The following is a 24717-nucleotide window of genomic DNA, read 5'->3' as shown; positions in this document are numbered from 1 at the left end:
TAAAATACAATTTTGACAAGAATAAAAGCAAAAAGTAATAGCGCGTAGATAAATCATCCGAATACTTAATGTTATTAATACTAAAGAATTATAAAGTTCCTGTGTATATGTAATTAATATTAAACGATGAAAGCTCTATTCGAAAAGTATAACCTGAATGCTCCCTGCAAATGTGATTAAAACTATATTTGGTTGTTAATTTCAGTCGTTTTGTTCTGAAATTCAGTTTTTATCGCAGCAAAATTCATTGAAGTATAAGTATGTATGTATGTATGTATGTATGTATGTATATAAGTAATATGTATATAAATATGTAGGATGGAAACTTTATATTTATTTAAAATAAAATGTTTTTCGTATTATAATATTTATATTTTTCATTAAAATCTTTTAACAAAATTTTGCTTAATTTAATTCTATATAATTTAGTTTCGTCACTTTATACAGGAAAGCTGCTTTTTGAACGTACTCATTCCATATAAACTTGAACTTATCCTTTTATTTAATTAGTCGCACTAACATTGGAATTAATTATTCAAATTATTTTATCTTTTATCTTAATAAATTATTATCATATTAATATATAATCGTATTGATTTAACCTTTACAGAAATTGCACATCAAGTGATTTATTTTGCTTGCTACAACGTTCACTTATAAAATTATACTTGTATTTCATCCTCGTAACTCTACGGTTGCACTATTTTTGACTGCAACTTTATTCTTGATAGTAAAAAATGTTTATATTTATTTATATAGTAAGTCTATTTGGATAATACTTGGTTTATTGTAATATGCGTGTTTCATCTGATTCTGGTGCGTGGTTTTAATCTGACTAGTTGGTGGAGTGGAACCCATTTCCAATAACGTTTTATTAAGTAATTCAAATATTTGGGTACTTTTTATATAATTAATCCAAAGAATGGCTGTATATTATTACTATTAATCACTATTAAATAAAATAAAATTAAATAAAATAAAATAAAAGAAAACCATAAAAACGAACTCATATTATTATTTTTGAATATAATATATACTCGTGAGTATTACAACTCAAATGTAGCTGAGGATCTAGATTTTGCAATTTATAATGGAAGTTACTTGAATGGTTTGCGTGAAAATAAAGTAAATTTTTATTAAAATAAAACTAATATATGTCAGCTATGTAATTATTTTAAGTCAGAGCTGACAATTGCCATTTGTACCTGAAGTTTCAAATCTTGTAAAAATCTTTTGCAGTGCTTCTTGGTCGAAAAACACAGAGCATTAATTATGTCATTTTTAATTCATAAGTGGCTCTCACGAAGTGTGGTGCGGCAAATTAGGTGGATGATTGTGTGGTTGTTGCTGAATTTGAGAGTTTGACGCACTTTGTTGCTGAGCTTGGTGATGTTGAATAGTTAAATCAGAAATAGAATTTCCGGATGAATGCTGTTGTTGGTGCTGATGACTTTCAACTTTAACTGAACTGTTAGTGTTGTTGGAGTTTGATAAATTGGTTGTACCAGTTGCAGTATTTCCAACGCCATTAGCAACCGTTGCAGCTAGACGAAAAGCTGCTTCGGTGTGGGATCGCAGAATCGCTTCAGCTTGTTGTTGCATACGTAAAGCCGTTTCCGGAGAATTACTGGGATGATGCAATTGGCTCAGCTGATGGTTGTGATGTTGAGTATGATGTACGTGTGGATGGAGTGATTGCTGTGACGGTTGATGTGTTGGGATTACTGGTGGAGCATATGTGTGATTTGGAGTCAAATTATTACAATGTTGTTGATGAGTTAGGGATTCGATGTGCTGATGCATACTACTGCCCATATTGGTAAGCATCATTGTATCACGCATCGCTGTCATTGCCATAACTGCACTAACTGCTGAAGTAGAATGTTCTGTGGACATATTAACAGGTGAAGTATTTTGTGTGTTTAGGTTTGTATTTGCATCTTGATTATTTGGCTGCAAATTTTGTTGCTGATGCTGAATTGATGAATTGTTTAACGTGTTGACTAAATTACTTTCTAAATTGTGATCAGCATTATTATCTCTTCCTACATTACTGCTATTTGCGACGGTATTTTGCTGGTTAATTCGCATTGCTGCCGCCAAGTTCACTACAGCAGCTTGTACTGCCGCAGAACCAGTTGAAGGGTTAACAGAAGTATCCACATTAATAGCTGAGGCTGCAGCTGATGCGGCGGCCATTAATGACATTCTATTGGTAACTTGCATTTCATTATCTGTACTATATTGCGTTGAAAGGTGACTATGGCTTGAACTAACCATGTTATTTATTTTGTTGTTGTTATTAATATTATTAGTATTATTATTATTGGTTACGCTGTTATTATTATTATTATTGTTATTATTATTTATATTATTTTCCCCATTTTCTTGATCTGATGTCGATGAAGACGAAATTCGACCATTTGATGAGCATTCCGAATTTACTGAAGGCGAATGACATAAGGAATTCGATTCACCACCTGCTTCATTTATTAGTGGAAGTATTGATGAAGAATTATTCGTTCCTAAATTTCCACTGTTTGCAGTTGCTGCAAGTGTGGCTACAAATATTGAATCACGTTCGCGACGTTCGGCTGCAGCTCTAGATAAAACATACTGTGCAGCGAATTGATGCTTTGGATCCATTCGCATATGCTCCATGTGAGTAAGAAGACCTTAAATTTAATTTAATTATATATAAGTTTATTGGATGCATTTAAATATATTGTCTCGTACCATTTTCTTGGGTAAACACCGCTTGACAGACAGAGCATGGCCACATACGGAGAGATTGTGATGTTTCATGAGAAGACAAATGTTTTCTTAAAGAACCTTCATTAACGTAATGTTTTCCACATATCGGACAAGGATGATTAGCAGACCGTCGCTTTGCTAGAAACGGATCATTTGATGCTGTTGATTGCAGACATATAGACGAATCGATGGTGTCAACATATGAAGGACATATTTTGTTGAACATACGATATAAGTAGAAACGTGAAAAGAAAAAATAATCATAATTAACTTTTTTGAATATTTAAATGATCAATTATGTAAAATTATATCCCAAGCAAATTCTATTTTCCAACTCAATTGGGTTTTCTGTGTTGTTTTACTAATATTATCAGTACTTATTAAATAATGGTGCGATAAAAATACTAATAAGTAGAGATAATTTTTAAATTGATTGAATGGTAAAATGGATAGAGAGAAAAACGTGGAATATAATTTAACCAGTTGTGGTGTCATCGATGATTGTCTAAACTTTGTTGCTTGCGTACTTTGCGCAACTAAGTAATTCGTAATAACCCATTTCATTCTATTTGTCCATTCCATATCTAATATTCAAATTTTGGTTATCAAGATTACTTGATATCTTAAACCAGCCTGTATAACTGTATATTCGTTCACAAAATGAATGAAACATAGTTCCAAAATAATGTTTTTATTTATTTTCATTTTATACTTACTAGAGATATTTGATGGGCTTTTGTCCTTGTGTGCGTGCTTCATGTGTTCCATAAGTGCTTCAGTGCCCAAGAATAACTTATGGCAAACTGGACAGGAAGTGGCATTTGGTCCACCAATTAATGCGGCATGTTGCTGCAAGACACCAAGGTGTAGCTGAAGCTCCTGCATTTAGTTTTAAAAAAATGCAAATTAATCCATAGTATGTCGAAATGATGCATTTGTTTAGTGACCGGAAATAACAATAACAGCAAATGTTGGATAATCAAATACAATATCATAAATTGTTTCTATCGATTTTCATTAATCATTAAGAAATTAAAAAAAAGGCAATAATCAAAATTAAAAATTTATTATAATTGTGAATTTTAATTTTTGCATTATAATGTATAGATCACAAACATCTAAGCAACTCAAGGAAGTTGAAGAAAAGTGACTGTCTCAGCAGATAGCCTCGTTGAATACTGCGCAGGACTTATAACATTTGTATTGTTAATTTTATTTATGTTGGAGACAGTGGCGTAACTACAGGGAAGCGACTGGAAGCAACGCTTTCGGGCCCACGAATTTAGGGGGCCCCATTATAAATTTATGTATTCATTGTATTTATTTTTAATAAATTCTCAAAAGTGGGACGAAACGATTTGCTGTATAGTTGTGCTTCGATCCTCAATTTCTATCGGTGCTATATTTAAATCTGCATCTACTCCATATTGCAAAATATTTCATTAACCATTAACATATACCAAATTTCATTGGAGTATCAAAAAGCTGAGTTCAAAAGCTGAGAGAGTAGTTTGAACTGAAAAGGTATATATATACTTTATTGATATATACTTTATAGTATTTGCGACGTTTCCTTTAATGCGTTACGAAAATCTGGACAAATTTTATATACCCTTTTTACACTTTTTCGTGTAAAGGGTATAAAAAGATGTTAGTAGGGGCCCCTTAGTTAGTAGTTGCTTATAGGCCTAAAAAATGTAGTTACGCCACTGGTTGGAGAAGTTAATATATAGTATTTTAGTTAGAATAACTAATAAATACAATAAAAAACCTGGCTACATTTCTTTGGAGAAAATGTGCCAAAATTTTTGTGATCACAAATGCTTGTTCATTTTATTTCTGAAAAATGAAACTAACTTATTCAACGGAGCTATCTGTTCAGACAATGATGCACAATATATGACTAACCTTAGAAGTGTGTGTCCTTAGACTTGATTCTGTTGCAAATCCCTTTCCGCATATGTTGCAATGAAACGGACGATTCTTAGCGCGCTCCACCTGCGCGTCATGGTTTCTTAAGTGTTGCTGGAGGTTCGATAATTGAATAAAAGCGCGCCCACAATCAGGCAAATGACATTTGTATGGACGCTCACCTAAATTAAAAAAAGTAAAATTAATAATTGTTTCTGATTTTCGTTAACAGCATTTCAAATAACTCCATAAAGCTTAATAGTAATAGTATTTATGTGTCTCACATTGATATATTCAACGGGTACATAGGAAGAGTGTTGATTTCGATACAACACATGAACAATGTGAGTTGGCACTGCTGTGAAGCATTTCAAGTACTTTTTTTATTAATAGTTCTCATTTTTCATATTTTTTAAATTTTTTTTTTTGGGTTTTGGTGGGAAAATTATGAAACAATTCATTTACAAAGAAATACAGAAAACGACAATCTAATGGAAACAACGCTACCCCTTTCTGGTGCCCGATATAAATTTGTGGTATTACTAGCTTTATTCTTTTACTAAAACTTGTTATTACAGTATACCGTAAATACTCAACTCTTCATCAATTTTCACGGAGGTAAAATGCAAGGGATAATGTGCGTGTTTCATTAGAAACAATGTTAAGTATCTTTTTTTTGTATATTTTCACTATACAATTAGGCAGAAAACGTTCCCGAATATTTCAATTGAAACACGGAACCATTTAAGAAGTGAAGAAATATCCAAGAAGGTTATTTCATCACATTTCCGCGTTCACCTTTCAGTTGCAAGAGAAAATCTAATTAGAAGAAGGGAAACCTGTGGTTTTCATCTTTTCTGTGATATTAAAAAATTATAAATTTTAGTTTTAACAAATCTTGTTTAAGTAATCACGTAAAAAAATATAAAATATAAAATGTTTTTATGAATATAGACAGTTTTTAAATACAAAACATAAGTAAGCGATATGGAGATGCAATTTACCTTATAATTCCTTTCTTTGAAATTATACTTAAATAAAATCCACTGTAAGTACTACTTATTTATTTTAAAATATGAATTGACGTTTACTGGTTATTCTTCTCTAAAAGAGAATAAAATCTACTAAATTTATAGAATTTTTGTTATGAAAATATAATATCAATAGTTTAGCCAAATTGTTCTAAGGGAGAGCTATTACACTAGGATATGCTTTTTTGGAAGTGCTTTTGCAGTGTATTATAACTAGATCACATTAACATTATATAGATATAACAATAGATAAGTTTCTCAAGGGGGAATTTTCCCTGATGATAATCTTTAGCAACCGAAACGTCAGAAATATAGATTACATACTAAATAAAACATTAAAAACTGTTTATAAAAAACGAAACCAAACAATCTGGTTAATAAGCCTATCATTCATCTATAATAAAGATTTAAAGTACTATACATAAGTATTCTTCTCAACCTCTTCTAGATGAGATCATTTTTTTAAGCAATTAATTATATTAAATTCATGATCATTTATATAAAAATAAGTTCATAGAGTGAAATAATAGAGTGGTTTTTATTTAACTAGAGAATCTTTGATTATGGAAACACTCAAACAGTTAATTCTTTATTAAAACGCTGATATATCTTATGTTGCATCAACATTTGCAAATCGTAGAAATCACTTTCGAATTAAAGTATTAAAGCCATACTCTATGACTTTAGTGAAGAGGTCGGAGCACATTTATTTCTTACCGGTTAATTTTGCTCAACAGCGAGATTATCCTATCAGTGGCTTTGCCGATATGTAAAATAGTCGCATATACTAAGAAAAATTTTAATGATGATACATACAGTTTGGTGCGGTTTATGGACTGTTGGCAAGATTAGACTCATCTCTCGTATTTGTAAGTTTTTTTTATTTAAATTTGCTCAGAATACATAAAGCAGCGCGGCGAGGGAATAAATAATTATAAAATTGAGAAATAAGAAACCAAAAATTTCAGGTCAATATATCCGTAAATGAAATATATATCAAATATTCCAAATATATTTAAATATGGATATACTAATTTTCCTTATTAAGAAAAAAAGCGTATTCACTTTATGAAATACTCAAATACTTTTCTTTCAATTGAATATTTTCTACTCCTATTAAAAAAATAGAAAGAAATTAAAAACTTAAAGCAGAAGACGACGCTAATTTTAGCATAAAAAAATTAAAAACTCTTAATTAATTTGAATAAGTGGTAGTTGCATTTTATGTTAAAAGAAGTTAACGAAGAAAAAATTGGAGAAATTAAAAATAAATTGTGTCCTTATTAAGCGACCTGAATTTAGAAGGTTTGTTCTTCCTTCACAAAATGCGTTACATATTTCAATTTGACCGGGATTCCCTTAACGGATTATATTGTAAGAACAAATCATTAACACGAAAAGTACTGTGTTTTGTGTCCATTTTACCGGAAGGATTTTTTTCAAATTTATTAATTTACTATAATTAAGACTTTATACTCAATACTCTTGCAACTCTTGCAGTAGTCATAACTTCGCAAATAGAAAACCATAAATCAATCATGATAAACAAAATCAGTAAGTACTAATTACTTAGTAAATTTTTTTCTGCTTATTATGTTTACGTATTTTGACACATTTGTTGGAAAATGTAGAGTATTACGAGTTAACACACTATAGCAAAAAAATCATCATATCTGAAGAACTTTTTTCAAATCAAACCCATTAAAACTACCATATTCTAGATGCTTCTGCAGAATCGCAAGATATTTTTAGTAATCGTGGTGGTAAATTTAGGAAAACTGGGCTGGCATGCATGATTAACGTCGATTTTACTATTAATATAAGTTAATTTCGTATCTGCTTTCGACTAACAAAAGATATTGACAGCAGTGGAATTATATTCATACAATTATTACAGTTATTATTATATCAATAACAAAATTCTAACAAATCGATCTCCCTTTGTAGCAAATAAATTTATAAGTGTTAAATGATAATCAAGTAAGATCTGAGAATTATTCAATAAACAAAAAGCAATAAATATCTCTTAAAAACGCTGTTCAGAATAGAGACTATGAACAAGTTACAGAAAATGAATCAAGGATGAATCGATTATGTACCCATATTTGGAAAAGCTGTAGAAACCTTAAAAAGCTGCTGGTAAATTTCATTTCTGCTGAGCTAGAAAAAAGGCAAATGTAAGCAATATTAAATATGTACATTAACTGCAAACATTAAGTAATGCAATCAAAAATAATATATATTCTTAAAAATATATCTACTGAGAACACATCGTCGTAGTAAGGATAAGAGTATGATAGTAACTTGTTTATAATTCTGGATTAAGTATACATACGAAACATACGAAACTTTGAACTACTAAAAATAGTTCTATAAAAATATAGTTTATTACTAAACATTCATCTTGATTTGGGCTGTGGTGCTAAATGACAGGATACAAATTCACAAGTCTGCTATAATTCAAGTAAATGGATCTCTTTTACTTTATTCAAGATTAAAGATAATATCAAGATTACATTTTTATGAAATTTTTATAGTAAATGGTAAAAAAAAGAAGTTTAAGTAAATAAGAACAGTTTTATATTTATTTGAAAGATTGCTCTCCCTGAATATTAAAAAATATTCAAAGCTGGCCGTGTGGTGCACTACATGGTGGTCCGAAATGGGTTAAGTGGGCTTTCTTTCTGAAAGCTTTTACATTTTTGCATTACTTTGTGATTAGCCATACTCACAATTTGGTGGATAATAAAATTACGATTCTGTATATTGTTGTTAAATGTCTATTTTAAGTTTATTTCTTTATTTTGCTTTTAACATACATAAGATTCAATAATCACAATCACAAACCATCAATTAGACGTTGGAATACTCAGCCGTTTAATTATAATTTTCTTCTAATTTTATAAAGTCTAGTATAAAGTGAACATAACTTTTTAAAAATAAGCTTAGCTCAATTTAGCTAACAACTATAAATTGTTCTTAACGATTGACACTTGTGGTCAATTTTTTGGTTTATAATCGTATTCAAACTATCAATCATTTTTATTTTATTTGATGAAGTCGGTTTTTGTCTGTGCAAGATAATTTTTTGTTACTGACTATCAAAAAATTAATTTCAACGAAAAAATCTATGAAGTTTCATTCAATTAATGATTATCACTTCCTTAGGTGTAAAAGCCATCAAAAAGGTTATATACTGATATTCTGAAGGTCTGTCACTTCATCTGCAATAACTCCACTTTTATGATATCGAAATTTTAAGGTACATCTATGCAGTATCACTATTTATGCTTATTAATGCATCTTATTTCCAATAGATCGCTTCATTACTAAATTGTCTTCATAAAAAGTTCATTGTACCTTAGAGTACTTTTGGTATAAGCCACTCATTTGCATCAATTCTTCCAAGTCGATCAAAATCAATAATATGAAAAACGAAATAGTTTAAAATTCTTAATTTCAATTTTATTAATTCACATTAATTGTACACTAAAAAGTTCATTAAAAAGATATGTAATTTGATTTTAAACCGAAAAGTAAGGATCACAGTGTAAGTAAAGTGGGACATTCGCCTGATTCGCCGAACTCATGCAACAGTGGCTCCATATGGATCCTTTCAAAAAGTCTCTATTCACTTTAGTTCCAATCGAGTTTCTAATACCTACAACAAAGGCATGTCTATCAGAGTTTCTAACGCTATGCTATATTGCAAAAAAAATTTCTACGTTGAAGTATCTGTATCTGATAAATTATAGTATCTGATTTCATTACTTTAACACATAAACTTGATTTTATTCTTATCAAAATCTGGACTACTCTGAATACAATAGAATACTAATATCTTTGGATACGAACTTTCCTCCAATTTGGTTCATTTATGAGAATACAAGCACACGAATATTTTTCAACAATATACGTACTATTATCTAATAAAAGGCACTGATAAAAGTATAATGTGGAAAATAGAAGTATTAATTGCTGTCAATAAATTTAAAAAATTACTGACTTTATGGAGTGTAAAAACAGAAAAAAAAACGAACTTTTTTATATTCAAAAGTTGAATTATTTTATTTCGGGTTTGAAGTAAAAAAATAAAAAACGACAAAATATTGAAGAAAATAGAAAAATATAAAACCAATTACTGATGACGATGAAAATGCAACAATAACGCTGTACTCTTCCCGTTTCATGGGTAAGCCAGGAAGCTGGACAGGGGGGGAACTACAAGGAACAATTTTTGGTAATTGGAAAATTTATAATTTTTATAATAAAAAATTTATACTAATGAAAATACTAATGAATTTTCATTCAACCAATGGTTACCATTTACTACAAAAACAAAAATCATTGTGTTTAAATCGTGAATCTGGTATAAGATTTACAAATGCCCGATACTGTTCCTGATCGATGTATTACATTTAGGAAGGCATTATCGTATGCGCCCTCTTTCTTATATGATAAAATACTTTCACTAATTTTTCTGGAATTCATATTAATTTACCAAAATTCTGAAAAATAAACTTAATCTGGGCTTTATACTAATGGAAGAAGATTAAAAAATTTAATTAAATTTGATTATTCATCTTATAATTATTATTCATCATTATTCAACTATTCATCAGATCAATAATATTGTTACGAACGTTTCACAATTCGACGTGGGCGTTCGCGATCTCTGGATCCCAATAAGTAATTAAATAGTCGACTCAAGTTTTGTATAACCGTTTTTTATTGCTCTTAGTTCTGTTAAACGCAAACACACAATTTTCACTAATCCTAATCTTCTTCTTCTTGTTCTTGAGTTAGTGCTATTACGTACTTTTACTCTATAATGGCTGGGGGGCTTATCATTACCCCACACTAGGCTTTAACTAGGCTAAGAAATCATATAATTTATTTCTCTTTTAGTTGATGACGGACATTAAATCAGCATATCTTCCTGAGATTCCTAATACTAATACAATTTAATTTCAATCTAAACTGACACTCTTAAAAAACTATATCTAAGATTACTAGATTCCATATTCATAGATTCCATATTCGCAACAATGCGAATATATTCAGGCAAATATAAAAATTAATAGCTAAAAAATTTAATTTTTTCTTTCGCTAGTAGTATAAAAGATAGATTTAGTCACATTGAAAAATATTTATAATATTCTATGAGATCTACTACATAATTTTTGTTTAATCGTTTTTCAATCAAAAACTAAAAAAAAAATTGTTAACATTCGTTCGAATGCAGTAATTATTTCTTAGAGGGTGTAAACACCTCTAATGTAGCCGTTGACTCTTCGGCTACATTTAAAGACTTTTTTGGTAGTGGTGCATACGGAATGTTGTAAAACTAATATAGAACATTTATATCGCTAGGTTTTATAAATATTCCATAGATGGGTGTTTTATTCTTATAGATTTACTGCTAAAGCTAGAAGAATTTATTTAAAAGCATAAACACTACATCAAAACAATCCGTTCAACTCCAACAGATTATACTCAAAAAGAGATTTTTTTTTATATCCTTATGATTGGCATCACATTTTCCTATGAGGGAACAAACTTAAACTACTGTTATCTCAGCCATATTCTGTTCCTCATCTGAAATGTTAAAAAATATTTCGTTATAAGTTGAAGCGGAAAAAAAAACCATGTCCATTCATAATTCCATATCTCTCTCAATAACGAAATCAGTTATCAATAAGTTGATCAAACAATCACATAAGAGGACCACATCATAGTTATACAAAAGCTTATTAAGAAACAAACATTCCCTTTTCTTTTATGACCAAGAAATCCTTTCAAAGAAGAAGTGATTGTGGTGGAATTGACATCGATAAAAGCACCAAATGAATATTACGCGAAGAAAATATAATATTTGCTTTCAAAAATATGAAAAAAAGTGTAAACTATAAAATAAAATCAAAGAACTCGTAAAAATTTTAATTGTTTTATTGTCGTCTTTAGTTGATATTCCAATCGTAGCTCTCGGAGTTACAGTTTCATCTGAAGTTTCAGTTAGGAAATATTAGTTCGTTATATTTAGATGCAGAAATATATTTTAGCTTCATTCCTATCGATTGCAATATAAGTCATTTAAATGTTATAAAAATCGCCATATTATTATATAAAAAATAAAATTAAAATTTTTTTGGTTTAAGTTTTGATTGTAAAGCCAATATTACTATTCGCATAAGTATTAGGTGATTTTGACAGTGATTAGATACCATTTGATAAATGCCAGACCTAACTTTAATAGCTTTTCACTTAACTAATTACACTCAATATATAGCCCATTACTAATCCTCAATGTCTAGATTAAACACTGCACATGGGATTCATATTATATGTACTTAAAAAGTATTTTGTAGTGACCACGGCTAAGTTGTTTTTGCTTGCTTTGCTTTCGTTTTAAGTATTCATTCAGTAAAATGTATATTTTTCCTATTTTTACAAAATCAGTTTGCCTTTTACAATGTCTAAGTATTTGTTGCTGTTCGTAATAATTAGAATTGCAAAAAAAAAATCATAATTAAATCAACTAAAAGTGCTTTTTGTCGCGACGATGACTTTTTATTAATTTGGCATTTATTATGTTTTCTTTTGCAAAAACGATTTTAATTATAGAAGATGATTGGCATAAGAGAAAAAAATTTAAACGGAGTTAGAAATAATCATTGAGTCTTGTAAGATGTATTTAAAGTACTAAATACAATACCTACTTTTCTCATCTCGGAAAGAATTACAATTTTTTAGTGTTTAAATATGAAATTAAAAGTAAGAGACGGTGAAATACTTGTTTTTTTCACACCTGAATGAAATTTAATAATTCGGATATATATATATAGGGAAAGGAATGGAAGAACCGGATTTGAAGTTGCAACCCTCGGAACGGCTGTGCTCATATTTTATCCCATTTTAAATTAAATTTTTCGTATTTTTTGTTGTTCATTCACATTAGGTGTAAATTTAAAAGCCTTGAAGATAACATGATATCAATACTTTACTTTCAAATACCTTTTAAAAAGATAAAAACTTTTAGATAAAAAAAAAACAAAAACAGTGGCGGTTTCGAATATAATGTTTTTATATTTGCCCTGTAATTGCGAGAGAAGTAGAAAGAAGAATAAGTTTTTACCTAGAAATTTTAGAAATTTGTTTATGAAATGATAACAGTAAATCTATGATAATTGCTTTTCTTATAAAAAAATTCGTGCAAATACAAATTAATACAAATTAATCATTCCCAACGCATTTACCATTATAAATTTCTGCTTATAATAACACGCCAAGATCCAGTCATACAATTATTTCGTTTTCCTATTATTTTGATTTTTGTGCATCTGTGTCTCTCGTATTGGGATTAAATGATAATAATAAAAATAAAAGCTGAAAATACGAACGTTCAATTGAAAAATTCACTCTACAGACAAAAGCGTTTATACTGCATGCTTTAGGATGTGGCAAAAATCTCACTAAATATCCACAATAATAAAAAATTAACATTTTTTGCTTGCCGTTTTTTGACATAATTGCTTAAAAAAATAAAAAAAGTAAAAAGATGTAAACAAAAATATTGCGTTATCTAATAGCTTGTCGCAATAGGAAAGAGATTGGTGAAATTACGCCAAGGACGGTTACGAACACAAGAGGGGTTTTTGGCCAGTTAATAATGTGACGTTAGCGCTTTCAAATGCTATTAATCCTTTTTTCACTAAAAACTGGGTCTTGTACCCAAGCAACAGGCAGCAGTCAGAAGGAATGGCTCAATATGCTTTATGTGTAATCATTGTGCAGAATGTCAATGTCAATCTGTTGAGCTTTGTGTAATACAATAGATAGATAGATATGATCCAAAATGAACGCCAAAAGTAATTGGTTTCAAAAATTCGATGATTTGTTGATGATTACCTCTAGATTACCTCTAATATTAAATGTAATTATAACGTGTTTGCACATGATCGGACGTTGAAATTATTAACATTATATATAGTTTATATAGTGTTGTCAATAATATTACAGTTTTTACAAAAATATTCCTTTTCTATCCTGACATAATCAAATCAATTGAATTTTTTTCGTGAATTGTGAATATTATTTATAAGTTGCAAACTTACCTGTATGAAGACGTGTATGTTGCTGTACATGTGATAATTGCTTAAATCTTCGATCGCAATATGAACATTTGTACGGTTTCTCCCCCGTATGGACGCGTATATGCTGCACTAATTGATGATTGCTAGAAAAGCTCTTCATACATTGCTGGCATTGGTGGGGTTTACTGTCTCCACTTATACTGCCAGGACCAGTTGGACCGAGTCCGACTCGAGGAATTTGTTGTATTTGTTGCATTGCGCTTTTGTGCATAAAGAGCTAAAAATAAAACACAGTACTAGAATAAAACTTTTTGAAACGTAGTTCTACACGAATAATTTTTAAATTGATTTAATTTTTATTAATAGTACGTTTTATGGTACTTTGGTGTAAATAGTGTCTGAAATGTCGCGAACATTAACAGAGAGAATAGCATTGAAAACATGATCAATTACTTTCTGATCACATTTGTGGCAACTGACCTTAAAAGAACTCCAACATAAGCAAAATACTTTTTTCTATGTGAACCGATTTTGTTTTTTATACAAAGCATTCTCGTACTTTTGCCACATTCGCAAATATTTTGTATAAAATTAATGTTAACATTACTAAAACAATAATAAATTTTTTGATGCGTCAGTTGAAATGTAAACTTATTAAAGTTTGTTGAGGTGAGAAAAATGGTTAAATATTCAAAGTGATAATTAAATTACAGAGACTTTATTGCAGGTATTATTCTTGAACTGTTTTGGCTTTCTTACTTTGTGAGTTTTGAAGAATTTGTCTTTGCGACAAAATAATAGTATTCTAGTTTTTTACCCAACGCTGACAGATTGGGAATCAAAACTCCCACTAAGAATAAAGAAATAAGGAAAATTTCAAAATCGGTATCAGAATAAGTTTTAATCATTTTTATTAAATCTAATATTAAATATTGGGTAATACAATAGGAAAATAAAGAAGGAACAAAAAAAAACAACAAATGAATATTGTTCAGACTAAAATTTTTCTGAAATGAAAAAAATTAAAATATGTTTTATATAAGGCTTTTAATTTTTAAATCCAATGTTGTGAAGAGCTTAAATTTACAAAATACTATTTGGCAGAATGAATTAAAATTGTTAATAAAAAATACAAAAAAAAAAACAATTGTGGCTTTCTGCAATTGTACAGTTTCTTTTGCAGTTGTTAATAAACTGTATATACTGTAAATAATTTTTATGGGATTTTTTTAAATTATCTTTTTAATTTGTGAGTTGAGTTAATGGAGAAAATTAAGTATCAGGACTCGAAAAAAAGTACACTGTGTAGAACGGTTCTCAATAAACTAAAACTGTTGTAGTGTCCGTGAACACAAGGATACGCCCTAAAGGCGCTGCTCATTCGTCTGTTGAAAGCACTCTAGTTGGTCGCAGGCATAGATATACTATGAAGAAACATGGCGAACAGAAGTCCAGCCAACAGCCAACAGCTAACAGTCAACATCAAACCGGTTTTTTGTTGTTAAGCATTTGCAACAACGTTAATTGCAAACGAGTTATTGAAAAAACAGCACAACTACACAAGACGTAATACGAATAATACGAAAAAAGCAAGAAGTACAACACTGCATGTTGCAAAGCAAAATATTATCAGCTTCGTATTTGGTTATACAGTAAATATTAGAACCAGAAATTTTTTCACCAAATAACCTGAAATCTGAAATGTGAAATTACCTATTAAAGTTTAACATTAAGTGATTGGTACAGAGGTCGCTCACTCTGAAAATGAAATCAATTATTTTCGTTGAACTAGTATCCAGGCCTTATCTAGTATAGTGTATTATTTCTTGAATTTTACTTTTGCCGTAGCATTGGGGGAGCAATTAATCGTTAATGCTTTGATTTAATTAAATAAATAATTAAAATGAATATATAACTGCCTTTAAAACGAATGTATTTAATAGGTCTGTACTATCTTAGATGCCATTTTTGCATGAAACAATGAATTATTTTATCAAAACAATAGTAAAATAATAGAAGTATTTTGTCTTTTTCACACATTGGTTACTAAAGTTCTTCTGCAAAAAATAAGCGAAACAGCACTTATTCTTTTCTCAAATTCTTTAAAGATTATTATATATGTAATGATTCGGTTACATAAGATGATAACGAAACGTAGCCACAGATAGTTGGTTTGTTTCATAGTAGGAAACGAAGGTTAAGTATCCGTGAATGCTTATACTCAGCATAATAAAGAATATGTATTAAGGAAAGTGTGTGCACGCCTAATTTTTAAAGGGGACAAAACGTATCCACAATTATTAAATAATGTTCTAATAACATGAATCTGAACGTATATATGTATAAATTGCTGAAGTGCATATCTCCTAGAAACTACAAAACGGGCTGATTCCTGACATCAGAAAATTAAACAATGATTTAAATATGTCCTGTCCTAAGCGGATCATATGTAAAATTTTATATGATTATATAAATCATATGAAATATATGAAGCGAAAACATAACATATAGACAAACTAGGTGTCAGTACTGTTAGTGAAATGCCACTTTTCACGATTTAAACGCAATGGTTGCAGAACATTAAGGGGGCAGAGGTCCTACTTTACGAATACTTTTTTAAAAGGCATTATTCTGTGCATAATTTTTCGCTAAAATTATTTGTTTTTTACTTGGTTTAAAAGCATAAAACTAATAATAAAATGGCTATATCTTTTAACTACTAAAATCTTAGTTATTATAATAAACTTTTACCAATCAAAATTTCTTAAAGACAATATCGATATGTTATTTACAGTAGATAATACGACAAAGTCATTAATTATTTATTTAAAGCATATTTATATTCAATTAAGCTACTTTTAAACCAAGTATTGTTGATTTCAAATAATACAGATTAAATGAATTGCAATTGTTCCATTATTTAGTTTCTCGAAATTCAAAAAAAAAAAAAACAAATAATATATTTAAATATTTTTGCCAAAAGAAAATAATAACAACAAAATAATTTTTAATTAACATTTATTTGAAATGATTCACTAAGTTAACAAAATTATTAAAAATAATAGTAATACTAATAACATGTATATTATAAAATTTGAAGTATTAAAATAAACAGATATTAGATACACTGTTTTATTTTGTGAATATTCATTCCTCTCTTATGAGTTCTTTTTTCCAAAGTACAGCAAATTTGAATAATTGCATCAAATTAGTTCTTGAGATGAAATTCACAGTCAGTGTGAACAACACATTTAATGTAAATGTATAATCACTGGTATAGCCTTAACTAAAACTGCTAATATGAAAAAAGTTTAATTTAAGTTAAAGAAAAAAAATAATATAAATTATACTTATGATTAAAAAATATATTTGATAAAAATATAAATTTTAAAATTAATAAATTATAAATAAATAAATTTAATTCAATTAGGTTAAGGTCGGAAAATTTTGGTAAAAATTTGAAAGAAAATTTAGTAAGTTTAATTTGTTAATAATTTGAGTTTTAAATAACCGGCTTAATGCCTGGTTAAATTATATTTTATTTGAATATAGGTCAAAGTAATCAGTAATTATTAACAGAAAATATGTTATGTTTGGTTATTTAAAATTTATATAATATGGTGTAAATGTACTAATTTTTAATATTATTATTAATATTACTTTTATAATTATTATAAAAAAAATAAATAGAAATAAATTTCAATCTGTATAGTTTTTGTTATTATTAAACTCTTGTAATATGATATAAAATGCTGGAGTTATTAAAAAAAATTATTAAAAGAAAAACAATAATTAAATTAAAATTAATTTTTATATTAATTAATAAATTATTAGAAAAATTTAATTCAATAATTGTAACCATATATATTCACAGAAATAGATAATAGACAGAAATAGATAATGATTATTTTGTATATTTCTTATTAATAATTGATTTACATAAATAGTTCGATAAGTAGATGTTGAAGTGTTCAAATTACGAACCTTAGAAAAATGATTATTTTTAAACTACATCCGCAAATTCGCTGGACACGACTTCGGCCAGCGGTCAAATGCGAGTGCAGCGATAGTGCAAAGTTATTTGATTTGGCAAAGTAGAGGATGCATAAAAAACTGAAAAAGAGGGACAACTACAATACGTGCATCGGCCGAGTTCTTTTTTGCAGTAAGTTTGATTTTATTTTCTCCTCATTTCCTATTTATATGTTATAATATTTTTCACAGCACAGTTTTGTGCTGTGCTATTTTTAAGGGTGACTGTTCTGACTGTTCTGACTGTTCTGCCTGTTTAGACTGTTTAGACAGGAGGAATAGTGGCAGCGTTACCACTCCCAACACAAATGATTTTACCAAACTTGCTAGTAATTTCACATGGGTTGCATAAAAATTGTTATTAATAGATTTAAAAATTTTTTTTTTTTAAATAAGAAGTTATATAGAAACTAATTTAAAATACGAATGTTATAGCAAAACATTTGTTGATAGAAATTCCATATGTATTGTCTTTATCCTTAGATGTACTTTTGCGAATTTTGTACAAGTTATTGTTGAATAAAGTATAAAATGTTAACGAACTTACCAGTTTCTGGAAGCCAGAAAATAATTTATCAAGCAACGAATTGTAAGTAGTAGGTGAAGTTTTTGTTTGGTATTAAATGTTATTGTCTTAGAAATAATTAAATATAAGTCGAGTATTAAACTTTACAATAAGAAAAACTCTTTAAAAGCATAAAACATAAAAGAATTGGTTACATGCATGTTTAGTATTTTTTAAATTCGAAATTCATATTTGTAAAATAACAAGAAGACAAAAACCAAAAACAAAAACAAAAATAAAAACAAAAACAACACAAAAGAAATCAAACCTCTTTAGTAAAATTATTGAAATGTATAGTTTAAGGTGTGTTATGTACAAACTTCCAGACATTAACGACATAGAATTTTACTCAAATCAAGAAAGTTTTTGTTTGTTTATAATATATGGTAATATTAAAGTAAGTAGCATATATCTGGTGTATGTGAACTTCTGGTTTTTAGTTTCAGTTTTGTGTCTTTAACGTGGAAGAGTACTATACACAACGGAAGAGATGCCAACTCACTCGTTGCAGGGTTGACCAACATTCTTCTAAGGTTCGCTCACTAATGGCTGCAGTGCTGTTGGAACGGGACAGTTGAAGCTAGAAAAATTGAAAGAAAAGGAAAATATAGATTAATAATTTGATTTGATATTACAAATATTTAAAATGAATTCTTACGAACTATGCAATTAAATAGAATTCTATTTAATCGAGTCTTAAATAAAATAAATTTTTAATGTCAATTCAAAATAAAAATGCAAAAATTTAGTGAATCGATTTTTAAGACTGCACAATACAAAACCCGTAATAAAATATTTTTTAAGAGTAAATAATAATAATTACGTGCTTATTAAATGCCGTCGGCAAGTCGTTTTAATCTTATGCAGCTCACCGTATGCGAAAATACTCAAAAACAACACATTCAACAATTCCCAAACAATAAATTCAATTCCAATCTACAATTATTCACACAAAATTTATAAATTATAAAGAAAACAAAATATTTAATAAAAATACTTTGAATTAAAACACAAAAATGGAATCAAATCATATTTGAAAGCAATAACAAATGGCGTCCTTTGCAGTAAGATACGAACTTAAAGTCATTCAAAAGCGTTTTTGGATTAACAACCAATTGTTGAAGTTAGAACCAATTCGTAACATTCATGTGTGTACGTTTGTGTGCATATGTGGATGGTTAGGTTAGACTCCAATAATATGGCAACTTTAATATAAACTTTTTAAGAAAATTATTAAAATTATTCGTAACGAAACAGAGAAAAATCGGAGTTAGATTGGAAGTGAAAAGAGGAAATGGGATACAAAAATAATTACAGAACTAAAATGATACATAAAGCAAAAAATTACATCTTGCTCCTCTTCACATTCAAGTGTCATTTTTCTAACTTCTTAACGACAACGAGATTGGATTCCTGGTGGTAGCTCAGAATTACGCTCTGTAAAGTTTTTGGTTTGGACTAATTTGATTTGGATTTGCTGTACATTGAGTTAGAAAATTTTTAAAATACATATGTTTTCAAATTCCACTGGTTTCTTTAAGAACTGCTTTCTTTCTTTGCATTTACTAAAAACTTTTTTATTTATTTTTTTTTATTTAATTAATTTTTGCATTGCAATCGGATTTATTTATCTACTTTTATCGCGTACGTCATTTTCGTTTGTTTTTAATATTTTAGTATTTTAATATTTTTATTTTTGCATTTCTTTTCACACGGTTCGCGTTTTATGGTTTATGGTATATGGTTTACTTTTGACATATGTGAGAGCACATGTGTATGTGAAATGCCGGCAACAAGAATGTATGAGTTGCAAACATTTTCGCCTTCTGTGTAATTTACTTCACCGATTTCACCATAACGAGACGATTAATAATATGTGTACTTGTACTTTTAAGAATACTTCGCTGTACCGAACACAATATCACAAATAATTAAATAATTTCCTTTGTTATTAGTGTATTTAACATAACTTATATTTCTCAGATATATTTTTTTGATTCGATTTGACTGATTTCTTTATTTTGCGAGATCATGACAAGACAAATATTTTCGAGCTTTCAAAACTTAGAATTTTAATAATTTAATCATTTTTATATATGCAAATAAATTTTTCCTTATAATGATTTTCTTTGCGGTAGCATCAAACGTCCTGCCAGTGCGGTGTCCTTTAAACTTCTGACTGTAGCTTTTACTGCTTTTGCCCTATTATCCCCAAACAGGATATTAACGTCTTCCCGTGTTTTTTCAACCTCAAGAAGTTGTAAACGCGAAGAAACAGTTGCAGAAGCAAAAAAAGTTGTAATAGTAGAGGAAAGAAAGAATGAAAGAAAACATTGAAAAGCTTACCTACACAAGTAAAATTAAAGAAACTCACGAGGTACCGAACACTCTACACACCACATACAGCACAGAGCACATCAAGCAAATGAACTAATGTTTAACGCGAAAAAAATATAATTGAAAAGTCAGGGGAAATTTTATATAAATGCTGATTATTAATAGTAAAACACAAGACAGGAAACAAACACACAGATTTAGAAAGCACGCGTTTGAAAGGAGCTCTCACATTTTCACATTTTCACATTTTTATGTGAATTGTCCTCCTGTAGGTGAATGCTGCTAGTTTCTTAGAACCGTTATGTACCAACGAATGAACAGTTTCAACAGTTTTGGGTATCAGTTCAAATAGGGTTTTTTACTAACACTGCTATTGTTACATTCATATTTTGTTTTTTACGCACAAATATATATACACACACATATATATATATATAAATGCTTACTTATATACATGTATATATATGTATATGTATAGATATTACTTTTTGTGAGTATTTTTATTTCTATCTCACCCCGTTTCCCTCATCCAAATAAAATAAACATAAAACCTTAAGTAAGAAAAATAAAAACAGAATATATTGTCAACTTCTCCTTTAATATTTATTCTAATAAGAACAGCAATAATAAGAGAAAAGGGGAAAATTTTGTTTTCTTGCTTAAAAAAAGCATAGTGGAAGGAAAAAAGCGTTCTATTTATAAAAAAAATATATATAAAACTATTGCAATCTTTATGTGCTTCATAATAATTGCAAAACTATTAAAGCCAGAATTATTTTGTGTACCTCGAAAGCGTATTCCATAATTATATAAGCGACAATTAATAAGTTGTGAGCTTCATTTTGAGGAAATAGTGGTTCATATTAAGTTGCGTTGTTGATTCAAAGTGTAAGTTTTAGTGATTAGGTAGTAATATAAACTTAATTTTAAATAACATAATTTAATCAGTCAACATATTATTCGGTTGTAAGAGAGCATACGCTACACAAGATTCTTTAGACTTACTGAACAAAATTTGTGTTGCCACTTTTCTCTAAGGGAAATTTTCTCTTAAATAGACATTGCCTCTCTTTTATTTTACCCCTCATGCCAAAAATTTTTCACTGTCACTAATAGCTAGTGTTTCTCTTCATTTGTAATAATTCTGATTATTTTTATGAAATGAATTTTTTTTTGTTTAGTAAAATAGACTTTCTATAATGAAAGTAGTTGAAGATGATATATTTCTTACAGTTTGCAATAAAATACTCGTAACTTTTATAAAAAGTAACAAAAAAGTCAAGAACTAAAAAACCGGCAAATATTTTAGGTTTGTACTGAGTTAATCTGAGTCAATCAGGAACGAAGCACATAAATGGACTAGAGCACTGTGCTTTGAATAAGAGTCCTAAATAGTAGTCTTATAATCAAATCGAATCAAATCAGAACATTGTATTCCTGACATTTTTTTTACTTTTTTTTACTTACCTGAATTTCGTTAACTAATTTTTCGCTATTGAATTTGATGTCGGGCGTTGAGCTACTACCGGAGGGTGTTAGTGATTGTTGCGGAGATTGCGATGGTGGATGTGTTAACGTACTGACTTGAAGTGGCGGGGTTGTTGGTCGAAGTTGCTGCTGCTGCTTTTGTTGGTGTTGTTGTTGTTGTTCTTGATGTTGTTTGTGCTGCTGTTGCGTTAGTATTGCTGGTAAAGTGGAGGTTTCGGGTGCAGGTGTTGGCAGCAGTAGAGAATGCTCCTGCTGTTGCGAAAGCTGCTGCATTTGCAATTCATTAGAATTAATATTAAACCCTGATTGACGATTTTTTATTTGCTCGTGCTTAACGCTTTCGTTAAGTGAGTTATTTTTTTCACCTCCAGAATCACTGATGTTGTGTTGATGACTTTGAAGCTGGTGTTGGAGTTGTTGTTGCAAATGCTGCTGTAGGCTGCCAGTGCTGCTGGTCGATGTTCCGGAAAGATTAGTTTGGAACTTTTGGTGTTGCTGCTGGTTGCTTGTGATTAGCATTGGGTCTTGTTTTTCTGGCGATATGCGCTCATTACTTTCATGTTTGTTGATAATAACTGCATCTCGATTGGCGCAGTTGCTTTGCAGTTCGTTGGACTTGGCAACTCCGCTTAGATGAGCTGCTGCTGCTGCTGCGGCGGCAGCATTAAACAACAAATGATGACTTTGTTCACTTTGTTGCTGAATGCTATGGTGTTGCAATTGATTGTTGTGTCGGAGGTCAGGTTGCTGTTGTTGCAATTGTTGTTGCACTTGATGTGGATGATTTGAGTGTTGGTGCTGTTGATAATGATGATGTTGTTGTAATTGATTTGTGGCTACTGCTGCAGCCGCATGAATGCCAAATGGTCCACGTGCCTGTTGCCAAAAATCAGCATCCATTTTAAAAGGTTGACTTTTTAGTTGGTAATGTTGCGACTGCTGATAGTGCTGGTGCTGCTCTTTTTGTTGTATTTCTGTAGTCATTTGCATCTAATGCGTGGCACTATTTAATGTTATTTTTATCGAATCACAGTCGCTGGTCAATTACTAAACTCATCTGTCAGCACTCCATTCAGCAAAGATAATTTTGGTGTCTATGTATGCAATTCATTTATGTCTTTACACGAAATTACTTCTTCTACGGATTTTAGTTAAGGTATTTCTTTTAGATTTAATTAAGATTTTCTTTGCTATATGCTATCTTATTTCCTAGTCAAAAACTGTTTATGTCTTATTTGTAGTTTCATCAAAAGACTCACTAAATAGCATTTTACGTGACTTGATTTTCATTTAGATTTTTAAGTTAGTTTCATTAATACATATGTTCAATACTTCAGCCAATAATCGTTTCGATTATTTATAAAATCGAATCTAAAATTAAAAAGGGAAGTTCATTGAGAAATTGTTTAAGGGCATTGAAATTGATCTGATTTTGGATTAGAAGGCAATATAAAAGATAACAACTTTAGTGCAAAGTAAAAACGCAAAGAATCTTCAAATTAATTCTACTTATTGATATGTAGGCATCGATTATGATAATAAAACACTTTTTACTTCGTAGCTCTTGCTATTAATTGCCAACCGGTTATTCCGATGGCAAAAATCCTATACAGAAAATAATTGACTCACCAATAAAAAGAAATATATTTTCAAAACTAGGGCGTTTGAAACTACTTCTATTATTGTAGTAACTCGGATAATTCACTTGACTTGACAATTTTATATATAACTTTTACTGTCTAACTATGTGAGTGTTGCGAATATTTTCTATTATATTATTCACTTAATACGAGTTTAGCTACCCAATACTTTCATATACTTTCACCGTCGTTATAAGCGCTAAAATAACAGTTACGACAAATATTACTGTTTCTACAACGAGCGATGCCGACAAACTAATTTAGTTGCTTCAAATTCTTAAATATAAATATTATTTTCTTATAAAATGTGCGTACTCCTAAGACGTTCGGTTTGCTCCTGCTAAGTTTGTTGGTACTGTTGTCATCGGCCATTCGTAACAGCGAATGTGGTAACTCGTTTCTGCGATTTAGAAAGCGCGCCAACTTCAAAAAAGGACAAGAAATTCTCTTCGCGAAGCCTGTAAACAAATTATTTTACGCGAATATATTGAAGTTATTTGAATATTTTTGTATGTGCACTAAGTGCAGCTCATGAATTCTAGTACATTAAGAGATGACAACTTTCCCGCAATGCCTGCCTTCGCAAGTACAAGAGCGAAATCTTAAAGAAACTGCACTATCAGTGCTCATCCATTTAAAACTATTGAAGTGGGACTAATTATTAGTATTTTATTAGTGGCCGCCAAAGAGCAACTACTTTTCCAACCTGTTAATATCGACATTAAATGTAAAAATAATTTATTTAAACGCAAAATATTTTAATATTTTAATTACAATTATTTGTTTTCTAATTTATGCTTCTTCCTTCCTAGCGTCTGAAGCAGTTCTACTCATTTGCAATTATAGTAATAAATTATTCAGGTGAA

General features: G+C 29.4%; 1 protein-coding gene across 2 annotated transcripts; it reads right to left on the bottom strand.

Annotated features, from left to right (window-relative positions):
* Nucleotides 1–1063: 1063 nt before the first annotated feature.
* Nucleotides 1064–23564, bottom strand: LOC119681392 (zinc finger protein 236). 2 transcript variants are annotated; one of them, XM_038094568.1, is made up of 7 exons: nt 22191–23564; nt 18865–18966; nt 13811–14066; nt 4663–4847; nt 3471–3633; nt 2737–2913; nt 1064–2675 (listed from the first exon to the last, which is right to left on the bottom strand). In XM_038094568.1, the coding sequence occupies exons 1-7, from the start codon at nt 23199–23201 to the stop codon at nt 1300–1302; spliced, it is 3270 nt and encodes a 1089-aa protein (XP_037950496.1). In that variant the 5' UTR covers nt 23202–23564; the 3' UTR covers nt 1064–1299. The 2 variants fall into 2 exon arrangements, with proteins under 2 accessions (XP_037950496.1, XP_037950497.1); XM_038094569.1 differs by having other exon boundaries at nt 18889–18966.
* Nucleotides 23565–24717: the final 1153 nt, after the last annotated feature.

This window comes from Teleopsis dalmanni, chromosome 2, assembly GCF_002237135.1.
Source record: "Teleopsis dalmanni isolate 2A chromosome 2, ASM223713v2, whole genome shotgun sequence".
In the NCBI taxonomy this organism is placed as follows: Eukaryota; Metazoa; Arthropoda; class Insecta; order Diptera; family Diopsidae; genus Teleopsis; species Teleopsis dalmanni.
Note: the sequence above shows the minus strand (reverse complement) of the source record. Positions and strands in the feature narration are given on the sequence as shown.